A 21,102-nucleotide genomic window follows, 5' to 3' on the forward strand; every position below is an offset into this window, starting at 1 on the left:
TGCATGCATCAGTGACACTGTCCCCCTTGTCCACCTGTTGGAGCACACGCTACGTGGAATAATGGACAGGGCACTTGAGGCAGAACAGAAGCAGGAAGAGGAGGACTTCCTTAGTGCCCAAGCCCCCCTTTATCCAGACAGTGTTCCTGCGTGCCCGCCGATCACACAGGAAGGGGTGGCAGAGGAGGAGGAGGATTGTGTCAGTATGGAGGTGGAGCCTGGCACTCAGCATCAGCAGCAGTCTTTAAGGGATCATTTAGAGTCCCAAGAAACACATGGACTTGTACGTGGCTGGGAGGAGGTGGCTGTGGATCATGTCATCCTTAGTGACCCAGAGGACTCCGGACCGAATGCCTCAGCAAACCTACGCTGCATGGCCTCCCTGATCCTGCAAAGCCTGCGGAAGGATCCTCGTATTCATGGCATCAAGGAGAAGGACCAATACTGGCTGGCAACCCTCCTTGATCCACGTTACAAGGGTAAGGTTGCAGACCTTATCTTGCCATCGCAGAGGATGAAACATCTTCGGAAGGCCTTGCAGAAAGGTCTGTGCAACGCGTTCCCAGAGACTGGGAGGTTACAAACTCCTGTTTCTGGACAACGTGTTGCTGAGGCTTCGGTCAGTCAAAGAAGAAGCGGTGGAGAAGGTGGCCGTCTGACCGATGCATTCAGACAATTTTTTAGTCCGCAGCCCCAAGGTATGATCGGTTCCAGTAACCATCGCCAGCGTCTGTTTTACATGGTGCAGGAATACCTAGGGGCAAGATCTGACTTGGACACCTTTCCCACCTGGGTTACTGGGTCTTGAGGATGGATCACTGGCCAGAGCTTGCACAGTATGCAATTGAGCTACTGGCCTGTCCTGCATCCAGCGTTCTTTCGGAACGCACATTCAGTGCTGCTGGAGGCTTGCTAACCGATCACAGGGTGCGTCTGTCCACCGACTCGGTTGATCGACTGACCTTCATAAAAATAAATCAGTCTTGGATCACCCCCAGCTACCAAGCACCTGAACAGGGGCATGTAATTAGAATTTTTCATGCAATTCTTTGCAGCAGGGCTTGTTCCTGCACTCCAACTAGAGTATCTGTGAGGGGTTGTGGTGTTGTGGCACAATCACCAGTGCCTAAGGCCCAATTTTTCAGGGCGTGTAATTACAATTTTTGATGCAATTCTTTGCAGCAGGGCTAGTTCCTGCGCTCCAACTAGAGCATCTGTGAGGGGTTCCAGTGTTGTGGCACAACCACCACTACGAAAGGCCCGATTTTTCTGCCTCTGTTCAACAGGGGCATGTAATTACAATTCTTGATCTAATATTTCACATCAGGGCCCTGTGAGGGCTTACAGTGTTGTGGCCACAACAACACCTAAGGCTCAAATTTCTGCAGAGTATATAGGACAGGCCCCTACTTTCAAACATCCAACTTACAAACGACTCCTACTTGCAAACGGAAGGAGACAACAGGAAGTGAGATGAAATCTACCCCATAGGAAGGGAAATTCTCTCCTGTGATGCCCTGTACACACAGTACGACGGAAAATGTGTGATAGGACCTTGTTGTCGAAAATTCCGACCATGTGTAGGCTCCATCACACATTTTCCATCGGATTTTCCGACACACAAAGTTTGAGAGCAGGCTATAAAATTTTCCGACAACAAAATCCGTTGTCGGAATTTCCGATTGTGTGTGCACAAATCCGACGCACAAAGTGCCACGCATGCTCAGAATAAATAAAGAGGTGAAAGCTATTGGCTACTGCCCCGTTTATAGTCCCGATGTACGTGTTTTACGTCACCGCGTTCAGAACGATCGGATTTTCCGACAACTTTGTGTGACTGTGTGTATGCAAGACAAGTTTGAGCCAACATCCGTCGGAAAAAATCCATGGATTTTGTTGTCGGAATGTCCAATCAATGTCCGACCGTGTGTACCGGGCATAAGATTTAATATGGAAAAGACTTTTCTCCTTTCCACTGACGCTTTATCACCAATCCTTGATTCACAAAAAACCCCAAATTTTCAAAAATTGTTCTGCATTCTATTCTGCAATGTTTTATTGTTATTATGTTTCATCATGTTTGCTTTTCAGTTATGCAATTTTTTATACTTTACTGTTTACTGTGCTTTATTGTTAACCATTTTTTTGTCTTCAGGTACGCCATTCACGACTTTGAGTGGTTATACCAGAATGATGCCTGCAGGTTTAGGTATCATCTTGGTATCATTCTTTTCAGCCAGCGGTCGGCTTTCATGTATAAGCAATCCTAGCAGCTAATTAGCCTCTAGACTGCTTTTACAAGCAGTGGGAGGGAATGCCCCCACCCCCCCACCGTCTTCCGTGTTTTTCTCTGGCTCTCCTGTCTCAACAGGGAACCTGAGAATGCAGCGGGTGATTCAGCCAGCTGACCATAGAGCTGATCAGAGACCAGAGTGGCTCCAAACATCTCTATGGCCTAAGAAACCGGAAGCTACGAGCATTTTATGACTTAGATTTCGCTGGATGTATACAGCGCCATTGGGAAATTGGGGAAGCATTTTATCAGACCCCAATTTTTTCAAAAAAGAGTACCTGTCACTACCTATTGCTATCATAGGGGATATTTACATTCCCTGAGATAACAATAAAAATGATTTAAAAAAAATTAAAGGAACAGTTTAAAAATAAGATAAAAAAGCAAAAAAATAATAAAGAAAAAAAAAAAAAGAAAGGAAAAAAAAGTACCCCTGTCCCCCCCTGCTCTCACGCTAAGGCGAATGCAAGCATCGGTCTGGCGTCAAATGTAGACAGCAATTGCACCATGCATGTGAGGTATCACCGCGAAGGTCAGATCGAGGGCAGTAATTTTAGAAGTAGACCTCCTCTGTAAATCTAAAGTGGTAACCTGTAATGGCTTTTAAAGGCTTTTAAAAATGTATTTATTTTGCTGCCACTGCACATTTGTACGCAATTTTAAAGCATGTCATGTTTGGTATCCATGTACTCGGCCTAAAATCATCTTTTTTATTTCATCAAACATTTGGGCAATATAGTGTGTTTTAGTGCATTAAAATTTAAAAAAGTGTGTTTTTTCCCCAAAAAATGTGTTTGAAAAATCGCTGCGCAAATACTGTGTGAAAAAAAAAATGAAACACCCACCATTTTAATCTGTAGGGCCTTCGATTTAAAAAAAATATATATAATGTTTGGGCGTTCAAAGTAATTTTCTTGCAAAAAAAAATAATTTTTCATGTAAACAAAAAAAGTGTCAGAAAGGGCTTTGTCTTCAAGTGGTTAGAAGAGTGGGTGATGTGTGACATAAGCTTCTAAATGTTGTGCATAAAATGCCAGGACAGTTCAAAACCCCCCAAATGACCCCATTTTGGAAAGTAGACACCCACACTAAATGATATATTGCTCAAACATGCCATGGGAATATGTGAAATTACACCCCAAAATACATTCTGTTGCTTCTCCTGAGTACGGGGATACCACATGTGTGGGACTTTTTGGGAGCTAGCCTCGTACGGGACCCTGAAAACCAAGCACCGCCTTCAGGCTTTCTAAGGGCATACATTTTTGATTTCACTCTTCACTGCCTATCACAGTTTCGGAGGCCAGGGAATGCCCAGGTGGCACAAACCCCCCCCCCCCCCAAATGACCCCATTTTGGAAAGTAGACACCCCAAGCTATTTGCTGAGAGGTATAGTGAGTATTTTGCAGACCTCACTTTTTGTCACAAAGTTTTAAAAATTGAAAAAAGAAAAAAAAAATGTTTTCTTGTCTTTCTTCATTTTCAAAAACAAATGAGAGCTGCAAAATACTCACCATACTTCTCAGCTTGGGGTGTCTACTTTCCAAAATGGGGTCATTTGGGGGGGGGGTTGTGCCACCTGGGCATTCCATGGCCTCCGAAACTGTGATAGGCAGTGAAGAGTGAAATCAAAAATTTACACCCTTAGAAATCCTGAAGGCAGTGATTGGTTTTCGGGGGCCCAGTACGCGGCTAGGCTCCTAAAAAGTCCCACACATGTGGTATCCCCATACTCAAGAGAAGCCGTTAAATGTATTTTGGGGTGCGATTCCACATATGCCCATGGCCTGTGTGAGTAATATATCATTTAGTGACAACTTTGTGCAAAAAAAAAAATTGTCACTTTCCCACAACTTGTGTCAAAATATAAAATATTCCATGGACTCAACATGCCTCAAAGCAAATAGCTTGGGGTGTCTACTTTCCAAAATGGGGTCATTTGGGGGGGGGGGGTTATGCCATCTGGGCATTTAATGGCCTTCAAAACTGTGATAGGTAGTGAGGAGTAAAATCAAAAATTTACACCCTTAGAAATCCTGAAGGCAGTGATTGGTTTTCGGGGCCCCGTACGCGGCTAGGCTCCCAAAAAGTCCCACACATGTGGTATCCCCGTACTCAAGAGAAGCAGCTGAATATATTTTGGGGTGCAATTCCACATATGTCCATGGCCTGTGTGAGCAATATATCATTTAGTGACAACTTTTTGTAATTTTTTTTTGTCATTATTCAATCACTTGGGACAAAAAAAAAATAATATTCAATGGGCTCAACATGCCTCTCAGCAATTTCCTTGGGGTGTCTACTTTCCAAAATGGGGTCATTTGTGGGGTTTTGTACTGCCCTGCCATTTTAGCACCTCAAGAAATGACATAGGCAGTCATAAATTAAAGTCTGTGTAAATTCCAGAAAATGTACCCTAGCTTGTAGACGCTATAACTTTTGCGCAAACCAATAAATATACACTTATTGACATTTTTTTTACCAAAGACATGTGGCTGAATACATTTTGGCCTAAATGTATGACTAAAATTGAGTTTATTGGATTTTTTTTATAACAAAAAGTAGAAAATATTTTTTTTTCAAAATTTTTGGTCTTTTTCCATTTATAGCGCAAAAAATAAAAACGGTAGAGGTGATCAAATACCATAAAATGAAAGCTCTATTTGTGGGAAGAAAAGGACGCAAATTTTGTTTGGGTACAGCATTGCATGACCGCGCAATTAGCAATTAAAGCGATGCAGTGCCAAATTGTAAAAAGTGCTCTGGTCAGGAAGGGGGTAAATACTTCCGGGGCTGAAGTGGTTAACGCACAGTCATCTAGTGTTATACACAGTGTTGTTCATCCCCATTTTTTGAATAATTATTGTTTATATGTTTTTTCTTCTTTGTAGAGTAACAACTGCTCTATGTCAGGTGCTACTCCCCTGATGAAGCCAATGTCTTGGCGAAACTAGTAGGGACATTTTGACCTTCATCCAATTTCTGTTGAACAGACACTGTAATATGCTCCCTCAATTTATGTGTTTCTTATGAATCCCTTTTTAATCAATTGTAATAAATTCAATCATTTTTAACTATGTTGAAGTATTTTTGGCACCGCAATAATCCCCATTCCTCCTGCTTACTTTTGTACATTTATTTATAAATATTTCTTGTGCAGATAGAGGGAATGGTAATGGGCACTTTTTTGTACCTGGTTATGTGAAAATGACCCATGGATAAAAAGGGGGCGTAATGGGCATTTTTTGTACCCAGTTATGTGAAAATGACCCATGGTTACTTTGGTTTGATTCTCTTGGAGCAAAGGGTCACTTTAATTCCAACTTAATCTGATTTGACATACCAATAACAATTTAGTTTTTAATCTGTATGTCAACCTCATGAAGCAATTCAGCCAAGGGTTTTGTAAATCAAGTATGCACAAAAAGATACATTCTAGATGGCCAAAACTCCATTTGGAAAGTTACAAAGTTTTAGATTTTCTTGCAAAACCCTTTTGATTTAACCAAAATGCACCCACAGCCATACATTACTATTACAACACTCACTCTGACTAGAAGTTCCTATCCAATGAAAAGAAATTAGACACAGAATTTAATCTCAGTTTCAATTTTATTATCAGATATAATGCATGATTTTGTGACATTAAAATAAGTTTATTTAAACATTGGAACACCCTTACCAAAGACCATTGCCTTAGAAGAGTTTGCAGTAAGATAAGAAAAATAGGTAGATAGGCATGATAACCAAAGCCACCAGTGTCAGAACCCAAGATGTACATCTTACAATTGCATACAATATATCTAGTAGTAGTTAGTCACATTCAACTGGACATGTCCTATAATTGAAGACATTTTGTAGCTTCTTGAAGCCACATATTCAGTACTAAAGAGTGTTAAGAAGATACCCCAACACTTATACTTACATCTTAGGGTACCCTAATCCAATCACCATGGAATGTGTAGCTGTTGATTGTCCAAGAAAAGGATGGGAGGTGTGAAAGTTGTGGTGGCAACCTTTCCTGACTACATCATCGCATTATTGGTGTCAGAAAGTCTGCATAGGTGTTCGTTCTTTGATTTACATGGCTAATAGTGTGTATTATTGTGAAGTTCTTGGGGTTGTGATGTTAAGCAACATTATATGTGGAAAAAAAGATGGTAATGAAGCCCACCATCTTTGTTCAGGGTTGATTTTATCAACAACAGTTGTCTATTCCAGGGGTGGGCTCTTTTGTCAAGTTCTTTCTTCCACATATAATGCCATTTTAATATCTCTTCCCCAGCAATGTTTTAAGAATCCAAACCTTCAGCCATGTAAATCATGGGATCAAAATCTATGCAGGCTTCCCGACCAACAATGAGATTATGAAACTAAGACAAGATGGTTCCACAACTTTCATACCTCCCATCCTGCTCTTGGACCATCAACATCTACACATTACATGATGATTGGAAGTAGGTGCCCTAAGGTGTGAATACAAATGTAGGGGAATCTTAATGCTTATTAGAACTGAAGAAGTGGTTTGGAGAAGCTACAAAATACCTTCAACATTACATAGCAAATCCAGTTAAATGAGACCAACTACTACTAGAGATCTCATGGCTAGTGTTGGGTGAACATTTTGGCCAGAGCATGAGTTTTGGCCAAACATTTGCCTGTTTAGCCATTCGCCGAACACAAACCAAATTTGCAGGGTGTTTGCCCCATCGAACCCCCTGCAATGCACTACACACTGCACAGTGCATTCTGCACCCTGATTGCCCAATCAGGGTGCAGTATAAGCCGTTTGTTAAGGAGCTGGGCCAGGAAGCTGATGAAAAGTTTTGCCCAATTTAACAACACAAAATTCCTTCTACACTGCAGACGTTGCCATTTTGACGGACTAGATACATGACACACACGCCTATGCACTATTGTTTATGTCACTTCCAGTGGTGGCAGCGGCACGATCCCGATGCGCTCATGTCACCCAGACACGGCGCATCTCCGATCGGCAGGAGGGCTCTGTCATTGGCCCTCCTGATCACATGATGGCCGTGTCCAATCACAGCCGTAATGTAAACACAGAAGTTGTAGAAGAGAGGAGAGGGGATTGCTGCAGCCGGCTGGTGATCAGTCAGTATGAGCGTTTTTTTTAATGGTTTTTTACTCACTGATCACCAGTCTAGTGTCACCACACAATGTAAAACACACATGTCCCCAAAACACATGTCCACAAATAATAAAAACACCTGTCCCCCACATATGTCCCACTAAAATCACATGTCCCAATGATTATATGCACACATATGTCCGTGATCACCTGCACACATCTGTACATGATCATTTGCGCACATCTGTCCGTGATCACAAACCAATTATTATACACTTGACGGAAATTTTTTTTACCAAAAACATGTAGCAGAATACATTTTGGCTTAAATTTATGACAAAATTCGATTTTATTGGATTTCTTTTAAAACAGAAAGAAGAAAATATCATTTTTTGTTTTTTTTTTCCAAATTTCCGCTCTTTTTTTCGCTTACATCGCAAAAAATAGAAAAAGCGGAGTCGTGAATAAATACCACCAAAAGGAAGCTGAATTTGTGCGAACAAAATGATAAAAACGTCATTTGGGTACAGCGTAGCAACACGACCGCGCAATTGTCACTGAAAGTGCGAGAGCGCGGAAAGCCGAAAATGGGTCTGGGAAGGAAAGGGGGCAAAAGTGCCCGATATTGGAATGGTTAAAGTGATGTCATACATTCATACCTTGAACTTCCCATACTGCCCATGAACGAAATAGCAAGTACAATGAAAAAAATACGTTAAAATACTTAATGACACGTACAGAATAAATCCGCAAGTGTCACTTTTTCACAGGAAAAATCTAGCCAAAGTAATTGCGGGTAATAGCAGTGGAAGGCGGGAGCCGGGGCGTAAGAGATACGTCCTAAAAACTGTTGAATTTTCTTGGGACGTATTCCTTATGTTTTATATCCCCCAAATGGTTGACGGGAATCGGTCATGAGAGGACAATGGAGGGCGCCGATTTTATCAAAATTGCAGACATTTTCATTGGTCCTCGCCTGTCATGTCACCCCCCCTCTTGTTACTCCTCCATACACATTGTTGTATTCTTTTTGTTATCTGGTCCTCGCTGCTCTCCACATTTTTCTTGGCGATGTCCAGCAGTTCTTCCATCATAAAATGGTCATAGGAACGAACACGTGTCTTATACTTCTGGGCTAATATCTTTATTTCTTTATAATCTGAAAAAAGAAACAATGTCAGACTGTTTAAATTATAATAATGTCTGAGTTATCAATGTTGTTTTTTTTTTTGTTTTTTTTTATAAAACTCCTTCTCCGCTATCCCTCAAACACGTCTTCATGTATTGTCTGACCGGCTTACATTTATTATTCACAAGAATTAACATCTTCATTTCTGTGCTTTAGTACAGTTCATGTGCGTGCCGAAAATTCAAAGGGAAACCCCCAAACTCATTTAAGAAAAATATACAATATCTCGGGACATGAGAGCTTTCTTCCCATATCACCAGCTGCGTATGGAATAAGGAATATCTGTTTAAAAGGATTGTGGGGTTTTTTAATTGTGGGGATTTGTTCAGGTCTTTTTTTTTTTTTTTGTTTCACAAATCAGGTTTTTAAATAAAATTATTTATACGAACATCATGTAATCATATATCCAACCAGCAGGTGGAGCTTTTTGGTTTGTTTTCCTTCAACTGTTTGACCTTTTGCTGTAAAAAAAAAAAAAAATCCTGTTTACAGAGCTCAGTAGCTTAAAACATAACTAAAGCCAACACTTTTAATGAATCACTTCAGCCCCGGAAGGTTTCACCCACTTCATGACCAGGCCATTTTTTTATTCTTTTTTTGCGATACGACTTTAACTGACAATTGCGCGGTCGTGCGAGGTTGTACCCAAACAAAATTGATGTCTTCCCCCCACGAATAGAGCTTTTCTTTTGGTGGTATTTGATCACCTCTGAGGTTTTTATTATTTTGCGCAATAAAAAAAAAAAAAAAAATTGTGAAAAAAAAAATTTACTTTCTGCTATAATACATATCTCCAAAAATATATATAAAAAACAAATTTATTCATCATTTTACATCATTTTGGTAAAAAAAAAAAAAAAATATCGGTTTGTACAAAAGTTATCGCGTCTACAAACTACGGGATAGATTTAGGGACTTTTTTTTTTTTTTTTTTTTATTGTTTTTGCTGGTAATGGCGGCGATCTGCGATTTTTAGTGGGACTGCGACATTGCGGCAGACAAATCTGCGTATTTAATTTTTTGCGCTATAAACAAAAAAAGACAGACAATTGTGAGAAAAAAATATGTTTTACTTTCTGTTATAATACAGATCCAAAAAAATATATATAAAAAAATGAATTTATTCATCATTCTAAATAATTTTGGTAAAAAAAATAAAATAAATCGCATCAGGCGTATATTGATTGGTTTGCGCAAAAGTTATCACGTCTACAAACTACGGGATAGATTTAGAGACTTATATTATTATTCTACTACATATTTTTGGTTAAAAAAAAAAAAACGCAATAGGCGTATATTGATTGGCTTGCGCAAAAGTTATTGCGTCTACAAACTACGGGATAGATTTAGGGACATTTATTTATTTTTTTATTGTTTTTGCTGGTAATGGCGGAGATCTGCGATTTTTAACAGGACTGCGACATTGCGGCGGACAAATCTACGTTTTTTATGTTTTTGCGCTATAAACAAAAAAAGACAGACAATTGTGAGAAAAAAATATTTTTTACTTTCTGTTATAATACATATCCAAAAAAACAAATTTATTCATCTTTCTAGATAATTTTGGTAAAAAAAAAAAAAAAAATCGCAATAGGCGTATATTTATTTGTTTGCGCAAAAGTTATCAAGTCTACAAACTACGGGATAGATTTAGGGACTTTAAATTTATTTTGTTATTGTTTTTGCTGGTAATGGCGGCGATCTGCGATTTTTAGCAGGACTGCGACATTGCGGCAGACAAATCTTTGGTTTTTATGTTTTAAAAAGACCGTCAATTGTAAAAAAAAAAAATTAAAAAAACCCCAATATTTTTTACTTTCTGCTATAAAACATATCCAATTAAAAAATGTAAACAAACTGAATTTCTTCCTAAATTCAGGCCAATGTGTATTCTGCTACATATTTTTGGTAAAAAAAAAAAATCCCAATAAGTGTATATTGATTGGTTTGCGCAAAGTTTATCGTGCCTATAAACTTTGGGATATTTTCATGGCATTTTTATGTTTAATAGTAATGGCGGCGATCAGAGATTTTTAGCGGGACTGCGACATTGAGGCAGACAAATTAGACACTAAGTGACACTTTTTTGGTGCCCAGTCACACCAATACTGTGATCAGTGCTAAAAAAAAAAAAAAAGCACTTTCACTGTATAAATGACACTGGCAGGGAAGGGATTAACATCAGGGGCGATCAAAGGGTTAGGCGTGTCCCCGAGGGGGTGCTTTCTAACTGTGTGGGGGTTGGTTTAACCCCTTCATGCCGACAGTACGCAAATTTGCGTTCTCAGGTTGAAGGGGTTATACCGGGATGATGCCCGCAGCTGGAGGCATCACTCATGTACCGTTTTTTAGAGCGGGCGGTCGGCTCTTTAGTGATAACAACCGATGCAGCTTAAAGCAGCTCAGCTGTTATCCCAAAGGAGCGGGAGGGGACGCCCCCCCCCCCCCTCCCACCGCTTTCTTCTCTTCCCAGGCCTCCCGTCCCACCAGGAGACCCGAGCCACCAGCCGGCACATCCGCCGCCTAGGCTGAGACCCATACGAAGCCGGATTCGGCTCTGGTCGGGTCTCCGTTGTAAAATCCCGGAAGTGACGGCACAACGTCACTTCTGGTTTGCTCGGCTGCCACTGGCGCCAATTTAAAAAAAAAATGATTGAATTCAGAACCGCCAATTTTGGTGATCTGAGCACTTTTAAGTGCAAAGGAGGGACTTGGTGTATTTTAGACCCCAGATCTCTCCATAAAGAGGACCTGTCACCACCTATTACTGTCACATGGGATGTTTACATTCATTATAGACCCCAGATCTCTCCATAAAGAGGACCTGTCACCACCTATTACTGTCACATGGGATGTTTACATTCATTATAGACCCCAGATCTCTCCATAAAGAGGACCTGTCACCTCCTATTACTGTCACATGGGATGTTTACATTCATTATAGACCCCAGATCTCTCCATAAAGAGGACCTGTCACCTCCTATTACTGTCACATGGGATGTTTACATTCATTATAGACCTCAGACCTCTCCATAAAGAGGACCTGTCACCACCTATTACTGTCACATGGGATGTTTACATTCATTATAGACCCCAGATCTCTCCATAAAGAGGTCCTGTCACCTCCTATTACTGTCACATGGGATGTTTACATTCATTATAGACCCCAGATCTCTCCATAAAGAGGACCTGTCACCCCCTATTACCGTCACATGGGATGTTTACATTCATTATAGACCCCAGATCTCTCCATAAAGAGGACCTGTCACCTCCTATTACTGTCACATGGGATGTTTACATTCATTATAGACCCCAGATCTCTCCATAAAGAGGTCCTGTCACCTCCTATTACTGTCACATGGGATGTTTACATTCATTATAGACCTCAGATCTCTCCATAAAGAGGACCTGTCACCACTTATTACCGTCAAATGGGATGTTTACATTCATTATAGACCCCAGATCTCTCCATAAAGAGGACCTGTCACCTCCTATTACTGTCACATGGGATGTTTACATTCATTATAGACCCCAGATCTCTCCATAAAGAGGACCTGTCACCACCTATTACTGTCACATGGGATGTTTACATTCATTATAGACCCCAGATCTCTCCATAAAGAGTACCTGTCACCACTTATTACCGTCACATGGGATGTTTACATTCATTATAGACCCCAGATCTCTCCATAAAGAGGACCTGTCACCACTTATTACTGTCACATGGGATGTTTACATTCATTATAGACCCCAGATCTCTCCATAAAGAGGACCTGTCACCACTTATTACCGTCACATGGGATGTTTACATTCATTATAGACCCCAGATCTCTCATAAAGAGGACCTGTCACCACTTATTACCGTCACATGGGATGTTTACATTCATTATAGACCCCAGATCTCTCATAAAGAGGACCTGTCACCACTTATTACCGTCACATGGGATGTTTACATTCATTATAGACCCCAGATCTCCCCATAAAGAGGACCTGTCACCATCTATTACTGTCACATGGGATGTTTACATTCATTATAGACCCCAGATCTCTCCATAAAGAGGACCTGTCACCACCTATTACTGTCACATGGTATGTGTACATTCATTATAGACCCCAGATCTCTCCATAAAGAGGACCTGTCACCACCTATTACTGTCACATGGGATGTTTACATTCATTATAGACCCCAGATCTCTCCATAAAGAGGACCTGTCACCTCCTATTACTGTCACATGGGATGTTTACATTCATTATAGACCCCAGATCTCTCCATAAAGAGGACCTGTCACCTCCTATTACTGTCACATGGGATGTTTACATTCATTATAGACCCCAGATCTCTCCATAAAGAGGACCTGTCACCTCCTATTACTGTCACATGGGATGTTTACATTCATTATAGACCCCAGATCTCTCCATAAAGAGGACCTGTCACCTCCTATTAATGTCACATGGGATGTTTACATTCATTATACACCCCAGATCTCTCCATAAAGAGGACCTGTCACCACCTATTACTGTCACATGGGATGTTTACATAAATTATAGACCCCAGATCTCTCCATAAAGAGGACCTGTCACCTCCTATTACTGTCACATGGGATGTTTACATTCATTATAGACCCCAGATCTCTCCATAAAGAGGACCTGTCACCACTTATTACTGTCACATGGGATGTTTACATTCATTATAGACCCCAGATCTCTCCATAAAGAGGATCTGTCACCGCCTATTACTGTCACATGGGATGTTTACATTCATTATAGACCCCAGATCTCTCATAAAGAGGACCTGTCACCACTTATTACCGTCACATGGGATGTTTACATTCATTATAGACCCCAGATCTCCCCATAAAGAGGACCTGTCACCTCCTATTACTGTCACATGGGATGTTTACATTCATTATAGACCCCAGATCTCTCCATAAAGAGGACCTGTCACCATCTATTACTGTCACATGGGATGTTTACATTCATTATAGACCCCAGATCTCTCCATAAAGAGGACCTGTCACCACCTATTACTGTCACATGGGATGTTTACATTCATTATAGACCCCAGATCTCTCCATAAAGAGGACCTGTCACCTCCTATTACTGTCACATGGGATGTTTACATTCATTATAGACCCCAGATCTCTTCATAAAGAAGACCTGTCACCTCCTATTACTGTCACATGGGATGTTTACATTCATTATAGACCCCAGATCTCTCCATAAAGAGGACCTGTCAAGTCTATTACTGTCACATGGGATGTTTACATTCATTATAGACCCCAGGTTTCTCCATAAAGAGGACCTGTCACCACATATTACTGTCACAAGGGATGTTTACATTGATTATAGACCCCAGATCTCTCCATAAAGAGGACCTGTCACCGCCTATCACTGTCACATGGGATGTTTACATTCATTATAGACCCCAGATCTCTCCATAAAGAGGACCTGTCACCAACTATTACTGTCACATGGGATGTTTACATTCATTATAGACCCCAGATCTCTCCATAAAGAGGACCTGTCACCTCCTATTACTGTCACATGGGATGTTTACATTCATTATAGACCCCAGATCTCTCCATAAAGAGGACCTGTCACCTCCTATTACTGTCACATGGGATGTTTACATTTATTATAGACCCCAGATCTCTCCATAAAGAGGACCTGTCACCACCTATTACTGTCACATGGGATGTTTACATTCATTATAGACCCCAGATCTCTCCATAAAGAGGACCTGTCACCATCTATTACTGTCACATGGGATGTTTACGTTCATTATAGACCCCAGATCTCTCCATAAAGAGGACCTGTCACCGCTTATTACTGTCACATGGGATGTTTACGTTCATTATAGACCCCAGATCTCTCCATAAAGAGTACCTGTCACCTCCTATTACTGTCACATGGGATGTTTACATTCATTATAGACCCCAGATCTCTCCATAAAGAGTACCTGTCACCTCCTATTACTGTCACATGGGATGTTTACATTCATTATAGACCCCAGATCTCTCCATAAAGAGGACCTGTCAAGTCTATTACTGTCACATGGGATGTTTACATTCATTATAGACCCCAGGTCTCTCCATAAAGAGGACCTGTCACCACCTATTACTGTCACAAGGGATGCTTACATTGATTATAGACCCCAGATCTCTCCATAAAGAGGACCTGTCACCGCCTATCACTGTCACATGGGATGTTTACATTCATTATAGACCCCAGATCTCTCCATAAAGAGGACCTGTCACCTCCTATTACTGTCACATCAAATGTTTACATTCATTATAGACCCCAGATCTCTCCATAAAGAGGACCTGTCACCATCTATTACTGTCACATGGGATGTTTACATTCATTATAGACCCCAGATCTCTCCATAAAGAGGACCTGTCACCTCCTATTACTGTCACATGGTATGTGTACATTCATTATAGACCCCAGATCTCTCCATAAAGAGGACCTTTCACCACCTATTACTGTCACACGGGATGTTTACATTCATTATAGACCCCAGATCTTTCCATAAAGAGGACCTGTCACCCCCTATTACTGTCACATGGGATGTTTACATTCATTATAGACCCCAGATCTCTCATAAAGAGGACCTGTCACCACCTATTACTGTCACATGGGATGTTTACATTCATTATAGACCCCAGATCTCTCCATAAATAGGACCTGTCACGCCTATTACTGTCACATGGGATGTTTACATTCATTATAGACCCCAGATGTCTCCATAAAGAGGACCTGTTACCTCCTATTACTGTCACATGGGATGTTTACATTCATTATAGACCCCAGATCTCTCCATAAAGAGTACCTGTCACCGCCTCTTACTGTCACATGGGATGTTTACATTCATTATAGACCCCTGATCTCTCCATAAAGAGTACCTGTCACCTCCTATTACTGTCACATGGGATGTTTACATTCATTATAGACCCCAGATCTCTCCATAAAGAGTACCTGTCACCGCCTATTACTGTCACATGGGATGTTTACATTCATTATAGACCCCAGATCTCTCCATAAAGAGGACCTGTCACCGCCTATTACTGTCACATGGGATGTTTACATTCATTATAGACCCCAGATCTCTCCATAAAGAGGACCTGTCACCTCCTATTACTGTCACATCAAATGTTTACATTCATTATAGACCCCAGATCTCTCCATAAAGAGGACCTGTCACCATCTATTACTGTCACATGGTATGTGTACATTCATTATAGACCCCAGATCTCTCCATAAAGAGGACCTTTCACCACTTATTACTATCACACGGGATGTTTACATTCATTATAGACCCCAGATCTTTCCATAAAGAGGACCTGTCACCCCCTATTACTGTCACATGGGATGTTTACATTCATTATAGACCCCAGATCTCTCATAAAGAGGACCTGTCACCGCTTATTACTGTCACATGGGATGTTTACATTCATTATAGACCCCAGATGTCTCCATAAAGAGGACCTGTCACCTCCTATTACTGTCACATGGGATGTTTACATTCATTATAGTCCCCAGATCTCTCCATAAAGAGTACCTGTCACCGCCTCTTACTGTCACATGGGATGTTTACATTCATTATAGACCCCTGATCTCTCCATAAAGAGTACCTGTCACCGCCTCTTACTGCCACATGGGATGTTTACATTCATTATAGACCCCAGATCTCTCCATAAAGAGGACCTGTCACCGCCTATTACTGTCACATGGGATGTTTACATTCATTATAGACCCCAGATCTCTTCATAAAGAGGACCTGTCACCTCCTATTACTGTCACATGGGATGTTTACATTCATTATAGACCCCAGATCTCTCCATAAAGAGGACCTGTCACCACCTATCACTGTCACATGGGATGTTTACATTCATTATAGACCCCAGATCTCTCCATAAAGAGGACCTGTCACCTCCTATTACTGTCACATCGAATGTTTACATTCATTATAGACCCCAGATCTCTCCATAAAGAGGACCTGTCACCATCTATTACTGTCACAAGGGATGTTTACATTCATTATAGACCCCAGATCTCTCCATAAAGAGGACCTGTCACCTCCTATTACTGTCACATGGTATGTGTACATTCATTATAGACCCCAGATCTCTCCATAAAGAGGACCTTTCACCACCTGTTACTGTCACATGGGATGTTTACATTCATTATAGACCCCAGATCTCTCCATAAAGAGGACCTGTCACCTCCTATTACTGTCACAAGGGATGTTTACATTCATTATAGACCCCAGATCTCTCCATAAAGAGGACCTGTCACCTCCTATTACTGTCACAAGGGATGTTTACATTCATTATAGACCCCAGATCTCTCCATAAAGAGTACCTGTCACCAGCTATTACTGTCACATGGGATGTTTACATTCATTATAGACCCCATATCTCTCCATAAAGAGTACCTGTCACCACCTATTACTGTCACATGGGATGTTTACATTCATTATAGACTCCAGATCTCTCCATAAATAGGACCTGTCACCGCCTATTACTGTCACATGGGATGTTTACATTCATTATAGACCCCAGATGTCTCCATAAAGAGGACCTGTTACCTCCTATTACTGTCACATCGGATGTTTACATTCATTATAGACCCCAGATCTCTCCATAAAGAGGACCTGTCACCATCTATTACTGTCACATGGGATGTTTACATTCATTATAGACTCCAGATCTCTCCATAAAGAAGACCTGTCACCTCCTATTACTGTCACATGGTATGTGTACATTCATTATAGACCCCAGATCTCTCCATAAAGAGGACCTTTCACCACCTATTACTGTCACACGGGATGTTTACATTCATTATAGACCCCAGATCTTTCCATAAAGAGGACCTGTCACCCCCTATTACTGTCACATGGGATGTTTACATTCATTATAGACCCCAGATCTCTCATAAAGAGGACCTGTCACCGCCTATTACTGTCACATAGGATGTTTACATTCATTATAGACCCCAGATCTCTCCATAAATAGGACCTGTCACCGCCTATTACTGTCACATGGGATGTTTACATTCATTATAGACCCCAGATGTCTCCATAAAGAGGACCTGTCACCTCCTATTAATGTCACATGGGATGTTTACATTCATTATAGACCCCAGATCTCTCCATAAAGAGTACCTGTCACCGCCTCTTACTGTCACATGGGATGTTTACATTCATTATAGACCCCTGATCTCTCCATAAAGAGTACCTGTCACCGCCTCTTACTGCCACATGGGATGTTTACATTCATTATAGACCCCAGATCTCTCCATAAAGAGGACCTGTCACTGCCTATTACTGTAAAATGGGATGTTTACATTCATTATAGACCCCAGATCTCTCCATAAAGAGGACCTGTCACTGTCTATTACTGTCACATGGGATGTTTACATTCCTTGTGACAGCAATAAAAGTGATCAGATTTTTTTTTCAAAGGGACAATGTAAAAAAACAAAAAAACGCCCCCCCCCCGTCCCTGCATGCTCACGCAGAAAAGAAAATTCATAGGTAAGTCACGCCCGCAAATGTAAATGCTGTTCAAATCACACATGTGAGGTATCGCCGTGATCATCAGAGGGAGAGCAAAAATTTTAGCAACAGACCTCCTCTGTAACTCTAACCTGGTAACTGTTCATTTTTTTTTTAAGCGTTGCCATTGGAGATTTTTAGGTACCGTAGTTTGTCGCCATTCCACAAGCGTGCGCAATTTCAAAGCGTGACATTTTAGGTATCTATTTACTCATATCATCTTTCACATTATACAAAAAAAATTGGCTAACTTTACTGTTTAGTTTTTTTTAAATTCATGAAAGTGTCTTTTTTCCCCCAAAAATGCGTTTAACCACTTGAGGGCCTAGCCTCTTTCTGAAATGTGGTGTTTACAAGTTAAAAATAGTTTTTTTTGCTAGAAAACTACTTAGAACCCCCAAACATTATATATATTTTTTCTAACACCCTAGAAAATAAAACGGCGGTCGTTGCAATACTTTTTGCACCGTATTTGCGCAGCGGTCTTAAAAGCGCACTTTTTTGGAAAAAAATCACTTTTTTTTAATTAAAAAATAAGACAACAGTAAAATTATTCCAATTTTTTTTATATATTGTAAAAGATAATGTAAATTGATACCCAACGTGTCACGCCTTAAAGTTGCACCCGCTCGTGGAATGGCAACAAATTTTACCCATAAAAACCTCCATAGGCGACGTTTAAAAAATTCTACAGGTTGCATGTTTTGAGTTACAGAGGAGTTCTAGAGACAGAATTATTGCTCTCACTCTAACGATCATGGCGATACCTCACATGTGTGGTTTGAGCACAGTTTTCATATGCGGGCGCTGCTCACATATGCGTTCGCTTCTGCGCGCGAGCTTGTCACTCGGCGCATTAAAAAAAAAAAAAAAATTCTTATTTATTTGACTTTATTTATTTTTACATTGTTTTTATTTTTTTTTATTTTTGGGTCACTTTTATTCCTATTACAAGGAATGTAAACATTGTAAACAAAATGTAAACAATAAAAAAAAAGCATGAGAGGACCTCTTAAATATGAGATCTGGGGTCAAAAAGACCTCAGATCTCATATTTGGACTAAAATGAAAAAAAAAAAAAATGTCATTCTAAAAAAAATAAAAATAAAATGTCCCTTTAAGAGCTATGGATGGAAGTGACGTTTTGACGTCGCTTCCGCCCTGCAGTGATATGGAGATGGGTGGGCGGCATCTTCCCCTCACTCGTTTCCACACACAGCAAGGGGACAGACGTGATCTCCTCCACGTCGGCTCCGGTAAGTGGCGGAGGGTTTTAGAGAGTGGTGAGGGGGGCCCTCTCCTGCTGCCGATAAAAGTGATCTCGTGGCAAATACACTGCAGAGACCACTTTTATCTTGTAGCGGACCGCCCGCTGAAGAAAAGGATACCGGGGTTATGGAAGCTAGCTGCTGCCATAACAACAATACCCCTCTTCAAACAGCTGCCGTATTCCTGCGGCGGGCGGTCCGTAAATGGTTAAAAGACTGCTGAATACCGTGTGTGAACCAAAGAAGAAATACCGCGCTGAAAAAAATAATCGATTAAAATAAAAATGAAAATGAAAATAAATAAAAAATAAAAAAAAGCTGCAGCTCAATTTTGTATGATATATCCAAACACAATACTCTAAAAGTAAGAAGGAGACTGCGCTAAAAAAAGAAAGAAAAGAAAAAAAAAACTAAATAAGCATAATGAGACAGTCCATAGAATGTGAAATACAATGGTAAATCCCCACATAGAATGGGATACCATCAAAAAAACATCCTATATGGAAATGACATTCAGTGAAGTGAGTCTTGATATAATGATCCTTGTGTACAAAAAAAAACACCAGTGACGGTGAACCTCCACCGTAAAAAAATACACGCTTACCAGAAGGCAAGCGATAGCAAGCCTGTAAGCTAGGATCAGTATCCTGACATCAGACCAGAACCAGCAGTGGGTCACTTGATGGCAATGAGGACATTCCAGAGGATTGAGGCTCAAAGAATGGACCAGCGATCCGTATTAGGGGGACATGGAAAGAAACTCTCCATAGTGTAAATCCAATAAAATAATTTATTATAAAAGAAGTAATTGCACTTACAGAAAAACAGGAATAAAAATGCTCATAGAAAGATGCCAGCCTGGCTCGCAGACACCCGTCCACCATACACGATACACCGCGATGACGTCAGCACGCCTCCCACCCAAATATCGCGTGACATAAAATATTGTAATGATCACCATTTTATTCTCTAGGATATCTGCTAAAAATATATATAATGTTTGGGGGTTCTAAGTAAATTATTTATCAAAAAATATGAATTTTAACGTGTAAGCAACAAATGTCAAAAATAGGCTTAGGCACGAAAGGGTTAACTGCGGGAAGACAGAGATCCATGTTCCTGATTAGCAGGAACACAAGATCTCTCTCTTCCTCTCTAACAGAACAGTGTTCTGCCTCTCCAGTGAGCGATCGGCGGGTCTCGGCTGTCATCATGGCCGCCGGACCCGCTGAGTGTCCAATCACAGTGGGAGCGGGTCGCCATTGGTGGGTGCGCACACGCCGCAGACTCCGAGGTGGAAAAAAACAACATACAGGTATGTTGTTTCTCGCAGCCGGGCCGCCCTGTCGCAGTAAATGTGTGGTGGGCGGTCCGAAAGTGGGTAAATAAAAAGGGTGGAACTCTTTTCAGTTTTTTTTGCCATGAATGTCAGATTATGAGATTTCCCTCCTCTTCTTGTCCTATAGACACAACAGAAAAATTCACCGATCTCATGCTGACAGCCGCGATCGCGGCTTTGTTTACATCCGGCAGAAAAGAATGATATCTGAATGATGCCTGTAGCATCTGTTCCAGTAGTTGCAAGATTTACTTCTTCCCCCTGATTAGTCCAGAAAGCTCTGGAAATAACTGGGCAAGGAGAGCCTAATCAGCAGCTAAGTATTCATACAGCCCTGGCCAATCCTTGAGGAGGGTTA

The 21,102-nt window shown here is 40.8% G+C and overlaps 1 protein-coding gene across 1 annotated transcript in view; it reads right to left on the minus strand.

Annotated features, from left to right (window-relative positions):
- Window positions 1–6,290: 6,290 nt before the first annotated feature.
- Window positions 6,291–21,102, minus strand: part of LOC141123405 (cytosolic phospholipase A2 gamma-like) — a 34,122-nt gene continuing 19,310 nt past the window's right edge. Inside the window, exon 5 of the mRNA XM_073612053.1 lies at window positions 6,291–8,548. Within this exon, the coding sequence (XP_073468154.1) occupies window positions 8,352–8,548 (197 nt within the window). The 3' untranslated portion in view covers window positions 6,291–8,351. The remainder of the gene's footprint in view (window positions 8,549–21,102) is intronic.

Source organism: Aquarana catesbeiana, linkage group LG01 (assembly GCF_042186555.1).
Source record: "Aquarana catesbeiana isolate 2022-GZ linkage group LG01, ASM4218655v1, whole genome shotgun sequence".
Lineage (NCBI taxonomy): Eukaryota > Metazoa > Chordata > Amphibia > Anura > Ranidae > Aquarana > Aquarana catesbeiana.